At 43.5% G+C, this 23,583-nt stretch overlaps 1 protein-coding gene across 1 annotated transcript; it reads left to right on the forward strand.

Annotated features, from left to right (window-relative positions):
- The first annotated feature begins 16,228 nt into the window (after positions 1–16,228).
- Positions 16,229–22,054, forward strand: LRIF1 (ligand dependent nuclear receptor interacting factor 1). Its single transcript, XM_009881331.1, has 4 exons — positions 16,229–16,281; positions 16,907–18,422; positions 20,000–20,278; positions 21,587–22,054. Exons 1-4 carry the CDS (start codon positions 16,229–16,231, stop codon positions 22,052–22,054), a joined length of 2,316 nt encoding a protein of 771 aa, XP_009879633.1.
- The last annotated feature ends 1,529 nt before the right edge of the window (positions 22,055–23,583 follow it).

Here is a 23,583-nt window from a genome sequence, read left to right on the forward strand (position 1 = left end):
GTCCTTCTGCTGGTGGGACCCCCCGAGCTGGAGGCAGCACTGCAGGGGGGTCTCCCCAGAGCAGAGCGCAGCAGAGGGGCACAATCCCCCCTCGCCCCTCTGGCCACGCTGCTGGGGATGCAGCCCGGGGTGTGGGTGGCTTTCTGGGCTGCCAGCACAACATTGTCGGCTCATGGGGAGCTTCTCATCAACCAATGCCCCTGTTATGGTTTGAGAAAACCAGAACAATTTATTGTTGTTTAGACAATTATTCTCTCACACAGTGACTCCTCCCTACCCAGGGAGGGGAATTGGGGCCAAAAAAAAGGAAACCCGTGGGTTGAAATATAAACATATTTAATACAATAAGACTGTAATATATATACTGTAATATATACACACTGTATCTATATAAATATATAATTAATACAATAAAATATATTAATATTACATATAATAATGTATAATATTAATAATTAGCATTAATAGTATTAAAGAACCAATATTGATCCTGATACCAATACAGAATATGCAAAGATTATATTCACAGAATTCACAGAATTCACAGAATGCACTCCCATCAGGGGACAGCAAATGTTGGACACTGCGAGTGCTGTGGCTTCAGGAGGAAGGAAAGGGCTCAGGGCTCCGGCACCAGAGCAAGAAGTTCTCAGGATGGCGGCCATCAAGGGAGAGAGAGAACTTCGCAGCAAACTTTCCAATTTATATGGAATGTGCCATTCATGCTATGAAATAGCGCTGTTGGGCAGCTTGGGTCAAGTGCCCAGGTCTCGCTCCTCCTCATCCCCACACCCGGTGAGCTCAAAAACATGGAGACCTTGAAACCCGCACACCATAGCTGGCTAGAAAGTAAATATTTTCACAAATTCAGACACTAGAGTCTTCTAAAAGTGCAGTTTTCCCAAGTATTAGAAGAAAAATGATTCCTGTGTCGCTCAAACCAGGACAACCCCCAAGTCCTTCTCCTCAGGGCTGCTCTCCATCCATTCTCCGCCCAGCCTGGATTTGTGCATGGGATTGCCCTGGCCCACAAGCAGGACCTCGCACTTGGCCTGGTTGAACTTCATGAGGTTGGCACAGGCCACCTCTCCAGCCTGTCCAGGTCCCTCTGGATGGCATCCCACCCCTCCAGCGTGTGGACCGCTCCACACAGCTTGATGTCGTCGGCAAACTTGCTGAGGGTGCACTCCATCCCACTGTCCATGTCGCCAACAAAGATGTTAAACATCTAACAGTACCAACCCCTGAGGAATGCCACTCATCACTGGTCACCACTTGGACATCGAGCCGTTGACTGCAACTTTTGAGTGTGACCATCCAGCCAGTTCATTATCCACCGCATGGTCCATCAGTCAAGTCCACGTCTCTCCAATTTAGAGACCAGGATGTCGTGTGGGACAGTGTCAAACTTTGCACCAGTACAGGCAGTTGTAGCACGGATTGAATAGGGAGCACACGGTAAACTAATTCAGCATCATTTAATGCTGTCACAAGTGTTACGAGACTCCAGCTGTTTTAGGGTACCAGTTACGTTAGTAGCTAAATTTGCCATCTTGTGATATCTCAGTGGCATCAAGTTTGACAAGAGCCAGTGTTGACAATATCCGTACCGACTGGCAGAGGTTGTATCTGTCTGGCTTCTTTTCCAACTGAAGTGTCAGATCAACAAGTCAAATAATGTTCTTGAAGAGAAGAGTGGACCAGCATTTGATAAACAAACAGCTTGTCAGTATCTGCTTTCATTAGACACGCGGTGAACTCAGTCAGAAGCAAATGACGCTGTAGGGACAGGCAGGAAAAGGAGACAGTCAGTTGAACTGGTATCCCCCAAAGACTGCATCAAAGCTGATGTTCATGGGAAGTATGCAGGTCCGTTTTGCATTAACACGAGGAAAAATTTATCACTATGCAAAAACCGTAGAGAGATTTTAGTCTAGCTTCCAGTACCTAAAGGGCTACAGGAGAGCTGGGTAGGGACTTTTTACAAGGGCATGGAGTGATAGGACGAGTGATAGGACTCTTGATCAGGGAGGGGAGCAATGGGACGAGGGGGGATGGTTTTAAACTAGAGGAGGGTAGATTTGGATTAGATATTAGGAAGAAATTGTTGACTGTGCGGGTGGTGAGCCCCTGGCGCAGGTTGCCCGGAGAAGCTGTGGCTGCCCCCTCCCTGGAGGTGTTCAAGGCCAGGTTGGACGGGGCTTGGAGCAACCTGGGCTGGGGGGAGGTGTCCCTGCCCAGGGCAGGGGGTGGCACTGGATGGTCTTCAAGGTCCCTTCCAACCCAAACCATTCTGTGATTCTATGATTCTTGTAAATAAAAAAAATAATCAAAGATCTGCCTCACTGTTAGCAGAGGCTGGAGTACTTTGCCAACTCAAGGGCTTGCCAAGAATTGTCCTGATGCAACCTGAATTTCCCAGAAGTCTTCTCACATTAAAAACTGTACAGTAAGCACTGCATGGAAATGGTGATCCTGCTGTGGCAAGCATTGTACCGCAGAGAAAACAAGAGGCTCAGGTCAGCTCCCATCTAATGGAACAAAGTACGTGCAGGGAACCAAGGCTACTGGATTGACTGGTAAATTTTAAATCACTTTTCCGAGACTAACCTCCTTTGCTTTTAAGAAATAAAAAATGTAATTAGTCCTAACGATGCATCTTTGATATATTCTAGATTAGAGGACAACTACTGCCTAAACATGTGATTTCAATGTACTGGCCAGAACATCACCAGTCTGGTGGGAAATAGTAAAATCTTATCCACAGAGTTTTTACCTGTCTGCCCTGGAACGGATAACGTCTGAACAGGTCAGATGCACTATTTCCGATTCAGTCAGACGCCAAACCTCCTTCATTAGGATATCCAGGTGGGAAGAGAGGGAAAGGAGGAGAAAAAGCATTTGACCAGATAGAGTGGTGACTTTTGGTGAAGCCATTGGTGATGAGATGTTCACCAAACTCTTGCTTGGGGACATACAGGCACGTAGACATCACTGCAAGTAGCTTCAGGTGATGTCCTGCTATTTGTATGGCACGGCAGGACAGGAAGAGCCATGAGCTTTGCCCCTTCTTTGGGTTAGAATACAGCCATCCCATTAAACATATTCCGATGTGGGGGCATTTCCATTTCAACCTGAACAGATGTTGGGAATTTGGGATCTACTGGGGTTATTTTCATTAGAGTAGAAAATCAACTTTATGGCTTAGGTGAATTCCCAGGACAGCACCTGTATTAATTATAAATTAATGCAGAATTGTGCACCGATTCTTGTGTCGCTAAACACACCAAGTTCCTCTTCAAATTTTACAAGCTGGCCCCCAGAAAGCTCGTTGTCCAAGACAACTTCTTCCATTTCACCCACGGTTGTTTTTTTTATTTTTTTCCTGGCTTCCAGCCTCCAATGAATAGCATTGCTGATGAAGTTGGAACTAGAAAATTTATTCTGTCTAGATCACCTCTTTGGTCTCCTGAAGTGATAGTTATTTCACTGTCTCTGAGCAGTGAATAAAACACATCATCAATATTTAAAAAAAGCAAATGCCCCAATAGCATAAAAGTTATTTCTTGCTTTTATTTCAATTATACAATTGTAACAATCATAGTTATATTCTCAGGTCATCCTCAGAAAACAGGAAGACTCAAAATTTACACTTGAAGTGAAAAATCAGCTGTAATGACATGGCTTCTGGACCTTTAAAGAAAATGAGCTTGGTAAAGATTATAGGTCTCGTAGAAAAATTGAAAGCGATTCAGAAGCACCAGCCATGGTACAAGCAAATCCCGTTCACGAGTTGCTGGTCAAGAAGTATACATCAGAGATGATACAGGCTCCCTTCTGGGCTGAAACAACCAGGACTCGAGGTCTTTCTCCAGACAACCTCCTGAAGCAGCTCAGGGGTTAGATCAGCGTAGGTCCTTCTCCAAGAGGTGATGTGGATAGACTGTGCCCAGTTGTGGTGCCTCTGCCTGGCTTCCCCTGCCAGAGCTATTCCAGAAAGTCTTCAAGTTCCATAGTCAGTCTTATGTTATAAAGAAATAATAATTTTTAAAGATTATAATTTCTCAGGTCTGTCAGGAACCATACAGGTCAGAAGATGGTATAAACCTCTGTGGCAATGTGCCTTGAGCTATCCCAGACAAGAGGGAGAGAAGAGAGGAGTGTTGATTCATAATTTAAAAAAATCCAAACCTACCACAAAATTTATTTCACATTTTAGTGGGGCGCTGCTACAGGCCACCTGACCAGGAAGACCAAGTGGATGAGACCCTCTATAGATAGAGAGGAGCAGGCTCATGTTCACAAGCCTTGGTCCTCATGGGGGACTTCAACCACCCCGATGTCTGTTGGAGGGACAACACAGCAGAGCATAAGCAATCCAGGAGGTTCCTGGAATGTGTTGATGATAACTTCCTTCTCCAAGGGATAGAGGAGCCAACAAGGAGAGGTGCCATGTTGGACCTTGTCCTCACCATCAGGAAGGGGCTGGTGGGGAATGTGAAGCTCAAGGGCAGCTTTGGCTGCAGTGGCCATGAGATAGTGGAATTCAAGATCCTTAGGGCAGCGAGGAGGGTGCACAGCAAGCTCGCTACCCTGGACTTCAGGAGAGCAGACTTTTGCCTCTTCAGGGATCTGCTTGGCAGAGTACTGTGGGATAAAGCCCTGGAGGGAAGAGGGGCCCAAGAAAGCTGGTTAATATTCAAGGATCACCTCCTCCAAGCTCAGGAGAGATGCATCCCAACAAAGAAGAAGTTGGGCAAAAATTCTGGGAGGGCTGCATGAACAAGGAGCTCCTGGAGAAGCTCAGACTCAAAAAGGAAGCCTACAGAAGCAAGGACAGGTAGCCTGGGAGGCATACAGAGAAATTGTCCGAGCAGCCAAGGATCAGGTTAGGAAAGCTAAAGCCCCGATAGAATTAAATCTGGCCAGGGATGTCAAGGGCAACATGAAAACCTTCTGTAGGTACATCAGTGATAGGAGGGAAAATGTGGCCCCCCTCAGGAAGGAAACAGGAGACCCAGGCTATGGAGAAGGTTGAGGCACTCAGACTTTTTTACCTCAGTCTTCACTGGCAAGTGCTCCAGCCACACCACCCAAGTCACAGAAGGCAAAGGCAGTGTCATGGTTTAACCCCAGCAAGCGACTAGGACCACACAGCTGCTCGCTCACTCCCACCTCGGTGGGATGGGGGAGAGAATCAGAAAAGTGAGAAAACTCGTCAGTTGAGATAAAGACAGTTTAATAAGTAAAGCAAAAGCTATGCAAGCAAGCGCAGCAAAACAAGGAATTTGTTCGCTACTCCCCATGGGCAGGCAGGTGTTCAACCATCTCCAGGAAAGCACGGCTCCACCACACATAACGGTTACTTGGGAAGACAAACACCAGAACTCCGAATGTCCCTCCTTCCTTCTTCCCCCAGGTTTATATACTGAGCATGACGTCATATGGCACGGAATATTCCTTTGGTCAGTTGGGGTCAGCTGTCCCACCTGGGTCTCCTCCTAGCTTCTTGTGCACCCCAGCCTACTCACTGGCGGGGTGGTGTGAGGAGAAAAAAAAAGCCTTGAATGTTTAGCAACAAGCAAAAACAGTAGTGCGCTATCAACAGTATTCCCATCCCAAAGCCAAAACATAGGACTCTGCCAGCTACTAGTAAGAAAGTCATCTCCATCCCAGCGAAAACCACAACAGGCAGGGACTGGGAGAAGAGAAACACCCACTGTAAGAGAAGATCAGGTTCGAGACCATCTAAGGAACCTGAAGGTATGCACAAATCCATGGGGACCTGATGAGGTGCATCCAGGGGTCCTGAGGGAACTGGAGGATGAAGTTGCTAAGCCACTATCCATCATATTTGAGAAGTTGTGGCAGTCCAGTGAAGTTCCCGCTGACTGGAAAAGGGGAAACATAAGACCCGTTTTTAAAAAGCGAAAGAAGGAAGACCCGGGGAACTACAGGCCTGTCAGTCTCACCTCTGTGCCTGGCAGGATCATGGGGCAGATCCTCCTGAAAACTCTGCTGAGGCACATGGAAAATAAGGAGGTGATTGGTGACAGCCAACATGGCTTCACCAAGGGCAAATTGTGCATTACAAATTTGGTGGCCTTCTATGACAGGTTACAGCATTGGTGGATAAGGGGAGAGCATCTGATGTCATCTACCTGGACTTGTGCAAAGCATTTGACACTGTCCTGCACGACATCCTGGTCTCTAAATTGGAGATGTGGACTTGACGGATGGAGCACTCAGTACAGATGAACATCTCAGATGGTGAGGGCTTATGTGCTTGGTTAAATCCGTCCTTACAATTTCAAGCCTTCTGCCCTTCCCTTCTGCTACCTGTCTCCCAGGTCACTGCCTGGACCACTGCCTGAGCCTGCCGGACTGTCTCTCTTTCCACCTCCTTCTAGGGGAAGGTTGGACCAGTCATCCTTTCAGGATGTCCCCAGCCACACTAATTCCAAGTGAAGTTCAATAGAGGCATTTGTTGTAAACCTAGAAGAAGAATCTGAATAAAACACGAGTTTTGGTGATGCTCTCATGTCCTGGTTGCATCTACTTCTGCATGGAGGATGGAGACCAAAGCTCATGTGTAAGTGTGCAAATGTGGGCTAGAGGGTAATGTGCATGGGAAAAGTCCATTTAAACTCTTCCCTAAGGACGATTTTCAAAACTTAGTCAGGAGCTTACATGTCCGAGAAAGTAGCAGGATTAACACCTGAAGACCAATGGAGATTTTAGCTCTGTTCATATGAGTACTGCATCCAGCTCTGCAGTCCTCAACACAGGAGAGACATGGACTTGTTGGAATGGGGCCAGAGGAGGACACGAAGATGCTCCGAGGGCTGGAGTCCCTCTGCTGGGAGAACAGGCTGGGAGAGTTGGGGTTGTTGAGAGAAGAGAAGGCTCTGGGGAGACCTTATAGAGGCGTTCCAGTATCTGAAGGGGGCTACAAGAAAGCTGGAGAGGGAGTTTTTACAAGTGCATGTGGTGATAGGACGAGAAGCAATGGCTTCAAACTGGAAGAGGGGAGATTTAGATGAGATATGAGGAAGAAATTGTTGACTGTGAGGGTGGTGATCCCCTGGGGCAGGTTGCCCCGAGAAGCTGTGGCTGCCCCATCCCTGGAGGTGTTCAAGGCCAGGTTGGATGGGGCTTGGAGCAACCTGGGCTGGTGGGAGGTGTCCCTGCCCAGGGCAGGGAGGTGGAACAAGATGATCTTTAAGGTCCCTTCCAACTTAAACCATTCTATGACTCTTTCATTTTCCCTCCCGTTGGCAGGTTGCTTATATTGCTTTGTAAGTCAGTAAGTCAGAGAAGGGAACTTTAAGATTTGAGCAGAAGGTGATGCTGCTCATGGTCATTCTAAGAAAATAATGAAATAGTAAACGTCCAACCCTTCCTCAAAGCAGAGCCAACATCAACGGTAGGCCAGGCTGTTCAGAGTTTTAGCGAGTTGTCTGGAATATTTCCTTGGAAAGAGATCCCACAGCCTCTCTGGGCCCCCATACCAGCCAGAATTTCCTTTGCTACACCTGGGGCCTCCTGCCCTTTCAATGTGCTCCTGCAAGAAGAGTCCGGCTCCATCCTCTCTACTGACCCTGAACCACTTCTGGAGGGAGAGGTGGAGCGTATTCAATGGCAGAGGCAGAACAGATTTAAGTGGGCAGTAACTGAGGATGCCTCTTAATGAGATGGCTCGGAAAAAGGAGGTTCAGTTGAATTAGAAGATATTAGTTCAAGGCAATAAAAGAATATCAGAGCTGGCAGTAAGGAGATGTAAACACTGAGGAACAAGCAGAGTTGCTTCCAGAGCAGTAACTGGGAATAAGAGATCCATACACAGCAAATGGATTCCGGGTGAGGAAAGAGCGCGGGCAGTCAGTTGGGTGGAGACAACAGATGGAACGTGTGAGAAGGCTGAGGGAAGCCGGGCCGCTACAGCCACAGTGTCCTGTGCACAGTGCCACCCATGGCAGGATGCGTAAGTGCCACGGAGCTGCTTGAAAGCTTTGCTGCCACCACTTCGTCTGAAGTGGCCAGATGAGCTGCACAAGATCCTACCTGGGTCCTGTCCTGGGGGCAGCAATTTTGATGATCTTCCTGTGCCAAAGGAATTCCGGGGGAAATACAATGGAGCCTGGGCAGCTCCATTGCGCCTTCATGTGACTGTTTACTCCACTCCTGCCCAGATTTTGGCTAAGGCAGCCCATGCTAAGGCCTGCTGTACACTGCCAGCAGCGCTCTTAGGTCAAAGTGAGAGTGCCACGTAGGTGGGATGGGTGGCCAGAAAGAGCTAAAGGGCTGTGATGCAGCCATTATCACCTGCAAATTGCCGTCTCCAGCAGCCATCATCTTTTGTTGGGCAGTTTCATAAGATTAAGCTAACTTATGGAAATGGTATAGACCAAACCTCCAAGCTGGAAGGTATAAAACAGCGGCTTACCCACTTTTGAAGTGGATCCAACACAAGCTGGACTGCTGAGGCTTTCACGCTTCACAGTGTGATGCAGGGGACACCCACACCATGATAGAGGAGGAAGGATGGACTCATAAATTTTGCTCATAAGTGCATGAATTAAGACTTATGGGTTATAAGTTATGAAATTTTATGACTCAAGTGGTGAGTAAGTGAATTCGGGTGATAGTCTGGGCAAAGGGGATTGAGCCCTGTTTGTCATGTTTGTTTGTTGTATTTCTCAATGAGCTCATGAAATAAAGTTTAAATAACAGAGTACATCATCCTGTAAATGTGAGAGGTCCAAACGGACTGTGATACTTCAGAAAATGTGCTGGAGCCCAGCTCAATATGGATGGTGAGACAGTAACAGCGTTTGTGCCTACAGCATGAGAGGTTATGTTCAATCCTGTTTGGCATCTTCATTCAATCCATCTTCAGCATCTGGCTGGTGGGGCAGAGTGTACCTCAGCAAGTTTGCAGACAACAGAAAACTCGGAGGAGTGGGTGATACACCAGACGGTCATGCTGCCATCCAGAGGGACCTCAACAGGCTGGAGAAGTGGACTGAGAGGAACCTCATGAAGGTCAACAAGTAAAAGTCCAAAGTCTTGCACCTGGGGAAGAAAATCTCCCTGAACCAGTATATACTGGGGACCACCCGGCTGGAAAGCAGCTTGGCAAAAAAAAGGGACCTGGGCGTCCTGGTGGACACCAGATTGAACACAAAGCCAGCAACATGCCCTTGCTGCACAGAAGGTGTGTGGTATCCTGGGCTGCATTAGGTAAAGTGCTGCCAGCAGGTCGAAGGAGGTAATCCTTCCCCTCAGCTCAGCACTAGTGAGGCCACACCTGGAGTGCTGGGTCCAGTTCTGGGCTTCCCAGTACAGGAGAGACCCACTGGAGAGAGTCCAACGAAGAGATGATGAAGATGATGAAGGGACTGGAGAATCTCTCATATGAGGTGTTACGCTTTGAGAAACCCACAACAATTTCTTGTCGTTTAGGCAATCAATCAATTCTATCACCCGGTGACCCTTCCCCACCCTGGAAGGGGAATCAGAAAAAAACAAGGAAACCTGAGGATTGAAATATAAACAGATTAAATAGAATAAGACTAGATAATTAATATGAATAACACTAAAGAACCAATAACAATCCCCATACCAATATAAAGAATACAAGGATTACGCTCAGCCCATTCTATCCACTGTGCACTCCCATCAGGGGACAGTAAATGTGAGACACTGTGAGTGCTGTGGCTTCAAGAGGAAGGGAAGGGCTCAGGGGTCCGGCACCAGAGCAAGAAGTTCTCAGGATGGCAGCCATCAAGGGAGAGAGAGAACTTCGCAGCAAACTTTCCAATTTATATGGAATGTGCCATTCATGCTTTGAAATAACCCTGTTGGGCAGCTTGGGCCACGTGCTTGGGTCTTGCTCCTCCTCATCCCCACACCCGGTGAGCTCAAAAACATGGAGACCTTGAAACCCGCACACCATAGCTGGCTAGAAAGTAAATATTTTTCACAAATTCAGACACTAGAGTCTTCTAAAAGTGCAGTTTTCCGAAGCAGTAGAAGAGAAATGAGTCCTGTGCTGCTTAAACCAGGACATGAGGAAAGACTGAGAGAGCTGGGACTGTTTAGTCCAGGGAAGAGAAAGCTCAGGGGAATCTTATTAATGTATGCAAATACCTGGAGGGAGGGTGCAAACAGGACAGTGACAGGTTCTCGTCAGTGGTGCCCAGTGCCAGGACAAGAGGCAACGGGCACAGGCTGAAACACAGGAGGTTCCTTATGAACATTAGGAAAGAGTTTTTCACTGTGAGGGTTTCACTGTGAGGCACAAGTTGCCCAGGGAGGCTGTGGAGCCTCCGATCTTAGAGACATTAAAAAAAACGTCTGGACAGAGTCCTGGGAAACTGGCTCTGGCTGGCCCTGCTAGAGCAGGGCGGGTGGACCAGATGACCTCCAGTGGTCTCGTCCCACCTCAGCCATTCCACGATTCTGACTTTGTGTGACTTGGCAGCAGACAATGGCAATGGTCACCCTCGCTGGTTTTGGTTGGAAGAGTAATGCTGGGGGTGACACCAATGTGGATAGCGCACATGTGCAGTGCAGGTTTCCAAGGAAGGTAACATGGCTTGAGGACGGGTCCCGTGGGGTGACAGCCAGCGCCTTGGCCGAATGTGTGAGGATGGGTGTGGTGGCTGGGGTCCCTCTGGGGACGAGTATGGAGTCCCTTGTGGGGAGGGCCTGGCAGCGCCTCGCCTCCTGCCTGGGCTGGGCCCCGCTGCAGGGGCTGCCCCCGGCCCCTGTCCATCCCTGTCCATCCCCCGGGTGATGCTGAGGGGAGGCCGGGCCCGGGGCTGCCCCCTCCCCGCATCGGGGCCATCGCTGGTGACAAAACCGGCCATTTCCAGCTACCCACATCCCAGCAGAATCATACACACAAAATTTTATTCCATTACCATACCTAACACACTTTGAATTAAAGCATGGTGTGCAAGAGTATGGTAACATCACCATGTTTAGCACATGAAAGATAAGAGATCTTTACGGCTATGAAGTTGGCATATTGCATTGCAAGAGTAGCTACTGTATTGCATATATTATAAAGGCCTTCCATACGTCATTCAAATTCGCCCCTTAAACACATACTGGTGCACAATTTAGAGGCACCATAGCTACAGTCCAGGACTCTTTGGTATACACCAATATGCATTCATTTGAACTCTGACACCTTGTACATTCTTTTCTCTTTCTGTGCTACCTATTCTCACAAGCCCAACTCCTTCTAGAAGATGGACAAAATACAGGTTTTCGAATAAAGAAAATGCAAAGTATTTTCATCCCCACCAAATGCATGAGTTAAAAATGATTAACAGTGTTCGGTGCAGTGCCAGTTAATAACGCAACTGTATCAAATATTAAGGCTAAATAGAGATTTTTCCAGGCATAATAAGCATGCATCAAAAAGATTTGCCCACCTTCCCCATGTACTGTATACAAGCTGATGTTGCTTCGATTACCACTGCAGATTAAAAGCTCATCATTACAGGAGAGGAGTTTTTTGGCAGCCAATCTGAGAATGGCCTCCTGCTCCATATGCAAGCTGCCCACACTCTCTTCTCTTTCCCGAAATGCATGCCAGCAACGTGGAGTATTAGAAGAACCCAATCAACATGCCTACGAGAACAAAATACTACACAAAAACTTGCCCTGGGGAAGAGAATCATAGAGTCGTTTAGGTTGGGAGGGACCTTTTGAGATCATAGAGTCTAATCCACCTGCTCAAGCAAGGTCATTTACATACGGCGGTAGAAGAGCTCTACACCAACCTGTTAATTCAGCTACAACATAAACGTGCAACTGTAGAGCCAATGTGAGCCAGATGATACCATAATCATGCCAAGGAAATTTCCTAGGCTGCCTGACTCCATGTTTACGTTCCTGCATTAAATGGGCTGGAGCTCAGCCGGGTCGACTGCTGGAGTCATGGTTTGGCTCCCGATGCATTTTGCTCGTCTCTTGGGAATTCTCTAATTGCTGCATGTAGTCGGTGCAGAGTTTTGTGTTAGCTCATTAAAGCCAGGGGGTTACTGTGGCCGTGGGCTGTAGCTTTGGCGCTGTTGATGTTCTCTGCAATTATGCCAAAGGTTTTGTGGCTGGAGGAGGACCTGGTCATTGATTGGTAGAGCTGTGGTTTTTTAATAGAACTGCCAGGACTGTTTCCCGGCAGTTAGAGTATCCTAGAATAATTATCTGTACTCCAAGGAATATTCCATAGTGGGTGAAAGTGTTGCCATGCGAAATTATTGTCAAACAGAAATTGATTTTTCTGTCATTGTTGTAAGCTTCTGGATTACGATAAAACCCCAAGCTGTTAGGAATGGCTTGGACCTAAATTCTGGACAGGATTCCTACGCAAATGCGACATAAATTTCCATATTTCCTTTGGGTAATAATAACAAGGAATATTTTGTTACAATATTCAGCTAATACATGGATGGGATACGGCTATATAAAATAAACATAGACTGCAATCAATTAATATTGCTTTGTTCCTAGGTGTCTGCTTCTAATTTATAATAAACGTTATTTTGCCGTTTACCTGGATTCAGCACAACCCATTAAAATAAATGAAGTCAGTTCTCTGAAGTTTATAGTGGCTTGTAGTCCCTGTTTGATTTATTCATATTCATAGAAGATGAAAGTTGTGTCTAAAGTAATAGCTGGGAGTAAAGGCAGACTAAAATGTAGCTTGTTTCTGCTGAACGGGAATGTTTCTTCTGACAGCTTTGAAGTATAATTGAAGTTTGAGCAAGTTTTTCGGTCCTTTTTTATCTCCTCTGAAATATTTTTTTAGATGGCATGATTTCTATTGCAGTAATGTGTTGGGATGCTCTGGTGGTTGCAATGGATTTGGCAAATGGTTTTATTTACTGAAAATATTCTGTGGATATTTTTCCTAATGCAAAAATTAGGGACAGAAGATGAATTTTTAAATACTCAGTATTTTGTTGTTTGAGCCTGCTGCTTAGTAATAAACAATACGGGGTGAGAACTTTAGACAATAAAACTGGTGTGTCTGATCATATAAGTGAAGAAGAAAGGAATTCTGTTTCAGTTGAGGGAAATGTAAGCTATTCAGTATTCTTTTTATTTTTCTAGCTTGATAGAGATAAATAAATCTGTCTTCCTGTTTCTTTCTGTTATCTTTGCTTTCATAGCTTGCTTAATGCCATTTCCACTGTTGAGTAGGAAGCTGTAGATATTGCCATGCAGACTACTTACCTGAAGAAATAACAACCTTTTTTTGGTGAAGAAAAGTGTCATCTAGTTGACCGTTCCCTCTGTGAATGTCACAGAATTTTTTTTTTTTTTTTTTAAGGAAGCTGACTGCCTCATTTTGGGAGTTTCTATGGTGACATTAGATAAGATTTCTACCAGTCCACCACTTTTTTTTTCTTCCACAAGCTTATTGTCCTCAAGTTCTGTTCAGGGATCTGCCTTATATTCAGACCTTGGGCCATGCTAAAGTGGCATAACAAAAGAAGTATTTCCAAATGTTAATATATGAGATTTGAGGAGGTTTATATTTGTGGTGTAGCCAAGTGAGAGAGGATGAAGAGGAGAAAGAAAACTCTACTTCAGTAATTACGGGAAGAATCCCCAAGTACAACTTGGTGGGATTTACAGAATTACTTTTTTTTTTTTTTTTTAGGAGAAGAAATAAACCTGTCCTTAAACTAAATTATTCTGACCCTCTTAAGAGAGGGATACTGATGGAAAGATTTTTTCACTCTGCTTAAGGAATTCTTAAAACATATTCTTCAAAGAAGTAATGGCCTGCAGAGTGAATTAAAATAGCTTCTGGCTCCCTTCTTCTTCACTCAATAATGTACGAAAAAGCTGAAAATGCCTTATTTTATTTTGGTAACACGAAACATCGATCCTGGGTATTTCTCTCACTTGGAAAAGTCTTTAGTGATATGAGTTATATACAGTGAAGCATTTTCAACTTATATCTGAAAGAGCAAAAGCATCTATGAACTTTGACAATGACATCTTTCCTCCCTCTTTCATAGATATTTGAGTAAATATGTATAAATACAACTTCTCAATCTCATCTGAACATTTCCTTTCCTTCTTTCTTGCCTATCTTTTAGCTTTTTGTAATTCTGCAGTCCTGTAAGTACCTGCTACTTGTTTCAAGTAAAATAATGTTATTTTCCAGAAAACTGTAGCTTTGGGGTTTCTTGCTCTTTTTGCTTGGAGCGTGAAGATAAAACGCTGCTGTTGTCTTCTGTAATCATGAAAAGCAGAATGATCTGGAGTTCAGGCAAACTGGATTTTTTAAAAGGAGTTTTCTTCCTCAGCTTACTTAAAAGATCCTGTTTGTAGCACAGTGTCAAAACCAGTTTTTTTAAGCCCGTTGAAAGGGAGGTGAACAGTGACTCGAGGTAGAAGCGAGAAGAGTGGAGGTTAGTGCTGGAAACCGGCATTGCTGCTGAAGAAAATATTCACGCAAATGCATCTTCTCTCTCGTCTTTCTCTTTCTCTCTTGGTTTTTCTTGCTTCCTCTCTCTCTGATCTGCTTCCTCTCCTCTTGCCCAAAAGTCAGCGGTGTCCCCTTGCGTTGACAGGTGGAGGAGCATGCCTCTCTGGAGGTTTCTTCTGCCCTTTGATGCTTATTTGCAGTGGTAGCTAGTTTGAGTGGAGGTAAGTGTCCCTTTGCTCTGTAAAAGCTGTAGTGGTTCAGCCGTTCCGTGGCTCTGGAACTCGCTGAAAATTTCCTTCTGAATTTGCCTTCAGAGTATTAATTCTTGTGTATAGAAGAGAAGATCATGGGATTATTAAAATGTTGAGATACTGAAAGCGTACAACAGAGACAGGTGCTGTCTGGGAGCGCAGGGCTGATCTTCCTAATTCTGCATTAGCAGCAGCGCTGGGAGGTTTAAAGTGGCTCCAAAAGTGAGTCTTTTCTGCTTTAAACATACAAATATTTTTAATTGCTCTTTGTTTAAGCAAAAATATTTCTGTAAGATGATTACCCTTCAGTGCTAGTCCTTCTCAACTGTCATTTCTGATTCCAAAACATCCAACTCTGTTTTACTACTAAAACTTCTGATGGCAGCTTCCGCTAGGAACTGTGTCGTATATTGCGTATGTTTTCATTTTCAGTACGTTTTTTTGAAAACAGAATTATTGCAAAATTTCCTGCCCACTGCATTGATAAGTTACGTAAACGTCTGCTTTTTCATACAGTATGCCTAGAAATGAGGCATTGTACCAAAATATTGGATGTGGGAGTTAATTCTAAGGTTACAGTGAGGAAAAGCTTTTATGTTTTAGACAGACAACATGGTTATTTATGTTGACCGCCAAGGGGAACGTGACCCCTCAGACTGTAGCAGGAGCTGTCCAACTCTGGGAGTGAAGAGCATCCTTGTGGCTTATCACTTGATGGGAAAAGGCAATGTCTTGACTGACTTCTTGAGCAGATGCAACGGTGGAACGCATGAATGATACCTCCTAGTCACTCTCTTCCCAGCTGAGTTGGAAGTCCAAACTGTGACGCTTCCTGCCAGAAAAAAATGCCAGTGTTTCAAAACTACTTGGCAGTAAAAAGAACACAATACTGATGTCATCTGGACTGGGAAATACTCTCATGTCCATGTTCTCAATGCATTTATTGATGTAGAAAGCCAATGGGACGGAGCTAGAATGCTCTTGGTGACTGAAAGTGGAGGTGGCAGCCTTACCTTTTAATCATTCTGGATCCGATGTGAAGACCATTAAACCTACTTCCAGTTCATTTGGTCTCTTCTTTACTAGTGAGGGAAACTGTTTTGATCTTACCTGTCTCAGCATGCCATGTTGCTTCTGCAGTGCTTTGAGCATTAGATTGTTCTTCTGAGAGTCCAAGAGTTCCTTGGGGAAGATGCCAGCACATGGGCAACCTCACTTGAAGTGGGAAAGATTCTGTGTCTTGCAATGGACTTGAAAAATCCTGGCATTTGAAGCAGTCACAACTAACTTGTTGTTTGACATGGTTCTATCTGTTTCTTTGCTGATTTGAGTTCCTTTCTTCATCTGAAAAAAAGTCTGTGTTTACTCTTCAGATTTCACTGGTGCTGTTTCCATGTATTCCTCCTCATTCTTGAAGCCTTTTCTTTCCTAGACTTAGTCTTCTGTTCGCATAAATCTATGTACCTTGACAGAATTTGAGGTTGTTTCCCCCCCCCCCCCCCCACATCTCTTGAAGATGACCATCTTTGTAGTCTATATCTGCCGAAAGAATGAGCGGGGAGATGAGATGTAGGCATAAGAGGTGGTCATCCTGTTCCACAAACTAAATGTATTCTGCATCTTAATTTCTTTTTTGTATGTATGTGTCTGAAGTAATTTCTGCTTCCATCTTTTCATGTGACTAATCTGCCTGCATTTTCCCAAAGCTTTCCTGAAATTCATACTTCGTAGCACTGAGTAGCGATATTAATAGTAACAGGGAGATGGGAAAGCAAAAAATACGGGCTTTCTGTAAAATCGGGAGATAATGTTTTTCTTTTTCAGAATGAAAGGCCCTGTAAATAGAAGAGGAGGATAATGTAAGGTGTTTTCTTGGGTCTTTTAACTTAGTTTTATCTGAAAAGGATGCCATTTCTTGCTACTCTGTGGTATAAAAGCTTGACATTATTTTCAGATAGTCTGTGGTATTCTGAAATGCGAACCCAAAATGTACACTAAGTAGATCAGTATGGTTTTTGCCAGTGAAGTTCCTGAAGATTAGATCTGGCATTTTTCAGTAGTTAATCCGCTTCTAAGGTGTAGCAGTGCTGGGTATACAATTCACTGATGCACATTAATTAAAATATCTATGCTGTGTTCACTTATGCTATCTTTCGTTTTTCTTTTTCTTTTTTCTTTTCTTTGTTTTGTTAAGCATTGCAGGCTGTGTGTACCGCGTAGTTCAGACGACGGGACCAGATGGAAAAAACCTTCTGAAATTACTTCCAATTTCTAAATCTTCTGGGAGCTTTGTGCCAATAGTTCAGTCTTCAGCCATGCCAAATAATTCTAAAGGGAGTATTTCTACTCCAGTCCATCTTACTTTTAAGACACAGCTTGCCAATACTACTGCACCTTCATCTGTTACGATACCAGTTTTCCAGTCTCCTAATCCTGGAAAGATTATTCTTACAACAACATTAGACAAACAGGAAAGTGTTAGGGCAGGTTCTGAAAAAGAAAGCCTAATTCCAAAATCAGCTGCCAACATCCAGAGCAGTTGTGTTTCAGTTGATAGACTGTCTTTGCAGAACATTGCTGTTACAAGTTCATCTAACCAGAGTAACACTGCGTACATGTTGGTAAACACAACAAGTCTTCCAGTTGCTGTGAAGTCTCCAGTACTGCCCTCTGGCCACCACCTCCAGATACCAGCTGATGCAGAAGTGAAATCTGTCCCAGCTTCTTCTTTACCACCTGCAATACAGCAAAAAATACTTGCGGCTGCAGCAACAAATGTGTCTGGAGGAGCTGACAGTACAAAAATGCCAACTGTTATTTATGTGTCGCCAGTGAACACAGTGAAAACAGTACTTCCCAAGTGTTTGCAAGCCATTTGCCCAAAACCTGCCACAGAAGTTTCACAAACATTAATAATGACAGCTACACAAAAAGGAAATAGCTCTTCTTCTGAGACAGTAAAGTCTGATGGTCAGCAGTGCCAGCAAACTCCAATGAAATGGATTGTGCAAGAAAGTCCGCAGTCAACAGCGCCCTGCCTTATTCCTGTAAAGTCGTCAAATAATGTGGCTTCCAAGATCTTGAAAACTTTGTCAGACATGAAGAATGTGGAAGTTAACTCCGCAAATATTTTACAGCTCTGTTCTAGTGGTCCTGGTGGAAGCCAAACAAAAATCACACCTATTAAAGATAACGCTCTGGTCATGTACAATGGGAAAGTCTATTTGTTGACCAAAAGAGGCTCTGATGTTCTGTCAGCCCAAGCTGACAAACAAGCATCTTCCTCTTCTGATGCTTCGCTTAAAAAGGAGACATCCAAGTTAATTGATTCTACTGCAGTCAATAAAATAACCAATAAAGTAGTGAATTTGGTGTTGTCGAAAAGCAAAGGAATGGTGCTGTCTCAGAAAGATCCAAAAATGTGTACAGACTCCAAAAATTCTTCACCAGCTGGATTAAGAAATGACTTAAAATCTGCACCTGCAGCTCCAGTGACCCCAAATGCTAACCAGCAGAATTCCGCTGTAAACCAGAGAAAGAGTTTGCCCTTCACCGAGAGCGTTTCAAGTGGAGTGACCCCTGTTACAGTAGTAGGGACACAGGAAAATGTGTGCCAAAATGGCAAAGAAAAGATTCATTCCCCCAAAGCAGCAAGTGCTGTTTTACCTCAGTCTAAGCAAGAGTGTGCTTTCAGTGAAGACTGGCAAAAGGTAACTGTCTCCAATAAACGTGCCCATCTCGGTCTCTGCTAAATATTTATATGGTCCTGGTTCTATTTGAATAAAATAGTTATTAACAAGTTCACGGATTTTTGTAACCAAGTATCACTGGAAATGCTGGTCTGGAGTGCGGTTCTATTCAATAAATGATCTTTATTTTCAGTAAGATTGCTCTATGCAAGTGGGAAAATGCATAGAGAAGAAAGTGGCAGGGAAAAGATGACTTTTTATTTCCTCGCAAGATAAATTGTTGGTAACAACTGAAACTATAGGGAAGTTGTTCATTGTTTGAGCTCTGGGAACCATCTGCTCTCTGGTGGTGTTGGTGCCACATCACAGCACAGCCATTGACTGTGTTGTTGGTGCGATTATGTGTAGTTTGCAGCTTTACAAGAGGAAAACAAGGTGGAAGAGCAGAGTGTGTCATCCAAAGACACACTCTGGTGTTGCACTAAGTCAGCTCCAGTCTCCGCTAGCTCAGACAGCCAAAGGCAGGATCGTTGTTTCCCGCCTTTCATGCCATGATGGGGAGGGATCCACCTCCTTTGACTCACAGTTTCATGTCAGGCAGAAGAAGATCCTGAGATCTTTCATGGCTTTCCCCCTTCATGCTGGACCTACATATTCTTTTAAGATCATAAGGTTGAAAATACGTAAAAAGTCCTTGGCCTCTAATCCCACAAACGCTACCTATGAAGGATTGTAGGTCAAGTTTTCAGGTGCTCAGGAGGCCAGAATGAATTTGCCTCCAGATAAAAAAAAAATCATTCTGAAGCTAGTTTATACTTGCTGGTGTTGACAGAAGTGTCAGCTAAGCATATTTGTGCAAATTTTAGACATTTAATCATTGCAACAGGCTGTAGGGCCTCTTTTTTGATTGTTCCTCACCTGGAAAATGGTTAAAATAGACTGGTGTGGGGTTTGGGTTTTTTTTTTCCCTTCAGTGCTGTGTGATGCCAAGTATTAGCATTCTCGTTTGTTTTAACCTCTGTGAAAAATAGCGTATCAAATGTTTGCTGCTTTTAGTCTGTAAATTTGCAAGCCCGTGGATTGCCAGACAGTACTGATGTGAGATTGAACTTGAAGATCAGAAAGAGCTCAGGTTACAACGAGGTTTGGTAGAAGGGACGGCGAATAGCGCTTTGGTGCCATTGTCAACCCCAATGCAAATATGAAATGCATTCAGCGGTCTGAAAGTGACACTGTAAAGACACTGTCTGATCTTCCGTCATCTTCCTTTGCTACTTTGAAGTTAGGAATCGCCTAGAGCAGGTGATTCCCTTGTTGCTTCCTTTTATTCTGTGGTTTATTAGTTGGACTGTGTTCTGGATGTTCCACAATGTACTTGGGGTTTTAAATAACTAACAAGAGTGTTAGACCTATGATAATATGTATATAACTTCTCAAAATTGGCTTATCTGTCCTAAATGTAACTATTGCAGAATGGCAGACAAAACAAATGTTCGCCTATCTCTTTAGTAACTAATTTGTAGTTTCTATGTATGGAGAGAGGAGAGAGAAAGTGAGAGAGTGTGATTGATGGCTCTCTCACTGTTTCTATATTTCAGATCCAGTGTGAAAAGATGGATTCACCAGGAAAGGTTGTTCAAATCAGACACCAAGAGAAGCCACATTGGAAACAATACTTGGAATTAAGGAAAAAATTTGGTCTCTCCAAGGAGGAGAGAGTGTACCTTAAGAGAATACCATTAAGGACCTCTTACGAGAAACCAGAAGAAAGCTTTTGTTCCACTAACAGCTTGACAAGGACAAATGATTCTTGCAGTTCATCATCGTTAGATGCGGAAATAACAAATCAGCATCAGGAAAGTGTTGAAGAGGAAAAGGTATTTTGACATTTTTCAGTGCTAAAACGTGTACTGCAACACATTGAGAAAGCAGCACGTGTATAGTCGCTACAGAGCTGCGTGTTTATTTGGACCCTCCCACCTCTGGATTCATCAGGGCAAGTCAGTCATTGTTATGGTCCCTGTGAGAATTGTTCCTAGAACTTGTTGGTGTACCACAACAGAGTTGTGTGATTTCACTATGAACTGAGTACCATCTAAGAATTGTTATCCTCTTTTTGGGCTCCACTGGAGGAAATTTGAAGAACAACTGCTTTGAAAAGGACTTAGACCCTCTAGTGGTGGCTTAGCAGTTGAAGGGATGGTCTTTATTGGAATAGAAACCACACTTCTATGTCCTGAGTTATATTTAGCCTTCTGCAAACAATTATGTTTATCCAGTAGTGAATGGATATAAGCAGAATAATAGAAGAATAATTTCTTTTGAGGCTTTACCCTCAAATCAGTCAAGTGCCATTGTTTCAAGGCACTTCAGTCACTCCCACTAGGTGTGGCTGACTTCCAAAGAAAGGCAGCTACTTAGTCAGGTGTGGTTTTATTAAAAGAAATTTACCCGTGTACCCATCTGATCTTTAGAGTTACAATTGTCTTTATAAACGCAGTCCTTTGTCATTGGCTAGAAACCTGCTTGGGTGCTTCTGGAAAGGTTCCCTTGGTGTAAGGACTTCCATCTTAATGCATTTAAATGATTTTATCCATCCAAAATAGTTCTGTTCAGCCACAACGTTCTAAATTTTCTTTTGTATGATTCTACCCAGTCAAAGGTTTTCTCAGCTTTTAATAATGCTGTGTTCAGAGCCCTGCTTTGAGCAGCTCTGCTGGCTGCTCTCAGTAAAGTACATTAACATTTAAATAACAAAGCGGCTCGGAGGAGTACAGTCTTGTAATGGACATTATTGCTCACGTTTGAGCTTTTTGGAGATGTAAGCATGAAGAATTCTTCCATTTTGAATTTTACCGTCAAGTTAGGTGGAAAGTTTTTGTCTTACACTACAGTTAAAGAACTTAAGCAGCAAGAGGAGATGATGGATACACACAGGAAAGGTGGAAATGCACTGTTGACTAAGGAAGGAATTTACTGTTTTGGAATTGTTAACTGGGAATCTTTACTAGAAAAATACTGAACACAGAAGTATGTTTGCGCAAATTGCTAAAAGAAACATCTTCCTTGTAGTAATTCTAAGAAGCTTGCAACAAATAACGTGTAATTTGTGTTTAGTGATGTTATAGTTTAGAATGATGCTCAGTTTAACAGGAGTATATTTTGTATTTTTCTTGACTGTACAGATAATTGTGGATCTGGAAGAAGATTTGACTAAGAAAAGAAAAATCAAATCTTCGCCGTTGACAGACAGCGCAAAGAGAAGGAAAACTTCAGTCAGATCAACCACAAGTCCAAGCTCAGAAAATACCAGCTCAAGTTCCAGTTTATGTAACAGAAGTGTTTCACCTCCACCAGTCTTATTGCAGCAAAGTATTGCCACAGACTTTGTTACGTCGTCTCTAGGGAGGGACTCTGAGCAAGACCCAGACTCTCAAGATAGTGACGTTACAGACTCAAATATTCCAGTTTTAGTGTCTTGTGAAGATGATACTTCAGTTCTTGAAGGTTCTTTCAGAGATGATGCTTTCCCTTTGACTCCCCCAGACTTAGATGAAACAATACGGGATGAGAAAATAAAACGACTTAAACAGCTCTTAAGAGAACGAGAAGCAGCGCTTGAAGAGGTGCGTAGAAAAATGCAGCAAAGCTGAAATGCTGAAGCTGGTGATCCGGACCTTATTCATCTTCCTTTCAGGGACTTCAAAGAAGAAATTCCTTGTTTAAACAAACAGGATTTTTTCTGGTAGACGGAAGATCTTAATGAGATTTACAGTATGTGTGTATTTAGAAAACTACAGGTTTCTTGTTAAATACCAGAAATAAAAGACTCGGACCATCAAATTCTGCTTCTGGACGTTGTATGTATCAAAGAATGCGGAAGAGTGGCATTTTTATTAGTGTATTCTCTCTATTTTGAATTGAGGGGTTTCTGTATTAGTCCTAGTAAATAAACTTTCCCACTTTGGGCTTCCATGGCCTATATCTTAGAAACTGAATGTAAATTGCAAACCCCGACTATAGATATTTTTTTGTTTCCTAATGTTTTCTAGTGCTTTTGTGAATTCCTGAGAATTGTCATAAAAGGTCAATGGTCAGTGTTTAATAAATGCTATTTAAGTGATCTGGGAATTAGACTTTAGGCAGTAGTAATGCAGATATTTGTACAAAACCTCTTATGGATGTGAAGACGGAAGCAGTGGAAGCCCCTGCTGATGGTTACCTAGATATGTGTTTCTTACCATTATTGTTGTAAGCCTTTATAAGGCCTTTGCCAGCTGTGGAATGTTGAAGTTTGGTTGTGGAAATTTTTTTTGAGGGGGAGGTGTGTGGGGTTTTTTTTGTGTTTTTTTTTTTTTTTTTTAAACAGAATTATGCTGAATAATAACTTGTTGAAGCAAAAAAAAGCATATTTCTTTATCCAGGGGTGGTATCTTTAATAATTCTTGAGTATCTTTTCCATTAGTTTGTTCAGTTGTTATTTGAACATGTCTCTTGCTACCGTCATTTGATGCTCCCTTGGTTCTGCATTGTAGGAGAGAGTGTGCACTCAAACTGTCTTTGCTGTCATCATTTTCATACATCTCTGTAGTATGTTTTCCAGCATATTCTGTCATGTGTTGTGTGGATGCCTGTCACTACCCTTTGTTGTCCATGTCATCGAATCTTGTAAGATCCTTCTGCAATTCTTCAGTCTTTATTGTTACAGCCATGAAAAACTTTTGCCGACAGAATTTGTCGTCGTTTTTTTTTTTTTTTCTTGTCCGTTTATGGTTATATTCAACATCTCTGATCTCTGTAGAACTCCATTGCTGATTTCTGTTCAGGGGAGACTATTTGATACTGTTCTTATTTTCTGTCTTTTAATCAAATTTTCATCTGCAAGGTTTTTCTCTGTTACCATGTGGCTGCCTAGTGTATCTATAGGGTTTTGGCAAAGGATGTTGCTTTGGAGGCATGACTTTGGAGAGCCTGGTAGACCGTATCAGTCTGGTAGACCAGGTGTAGGAGAAGATGATACACCACACACGCAATGGTGGGTGAAGAAGGAAGGTATGTAATGGCACTAAACTCTGATGGTTGAGGTTACTGCATAAGAGGCAAGTGCCTGTGATAGCACAAGCAAGTAAGAGTGGTATTATCATGGCATCTATGGGTTCACTGTGCACGGAGTGAGTGTTTT

Source organism: Charadrius vociferus, unplaced genomic scaffold (assembly GCF_000708025.1).
Source record: "Charadrius vociferus isolate BGI_N301 unplaced genomic scaffold, ASM70802v2 scaffold333, whole genome shotgun sequence".
NCBI classification, from domain to species: Eukaryota; Metazoa; Chordata; class Aves; order Charadriiformes; family Charadriidae; genus Charadrius; species Charadrius vociferus.

Excerpts from the sequence above, each read along its gene's own strand:
- LRIF1 (XM_009881331.1), top strand. The coding sequence starts at position 16,229 with ATGACCATCTTTGTAGTCTATATCTGCCGAAAGAATGAGCGGGGAGAT. Across the intron at positions 18,423-19,999 it reads TCAGTGAAGACTGGCAAAAG|ATCCAGTGTGAAAAGATGGA; the intron begins GTAACTGTCTCC and ends TCTATATTTCAG. Across the intron at positions 20,279-21,586 it reads AAAGTGTTGAAGAGGAAAAG|ATAATTGTGGATCTGGAAGA; the intron begins GTATTTTGACAT and ends TTGACTGTACAG.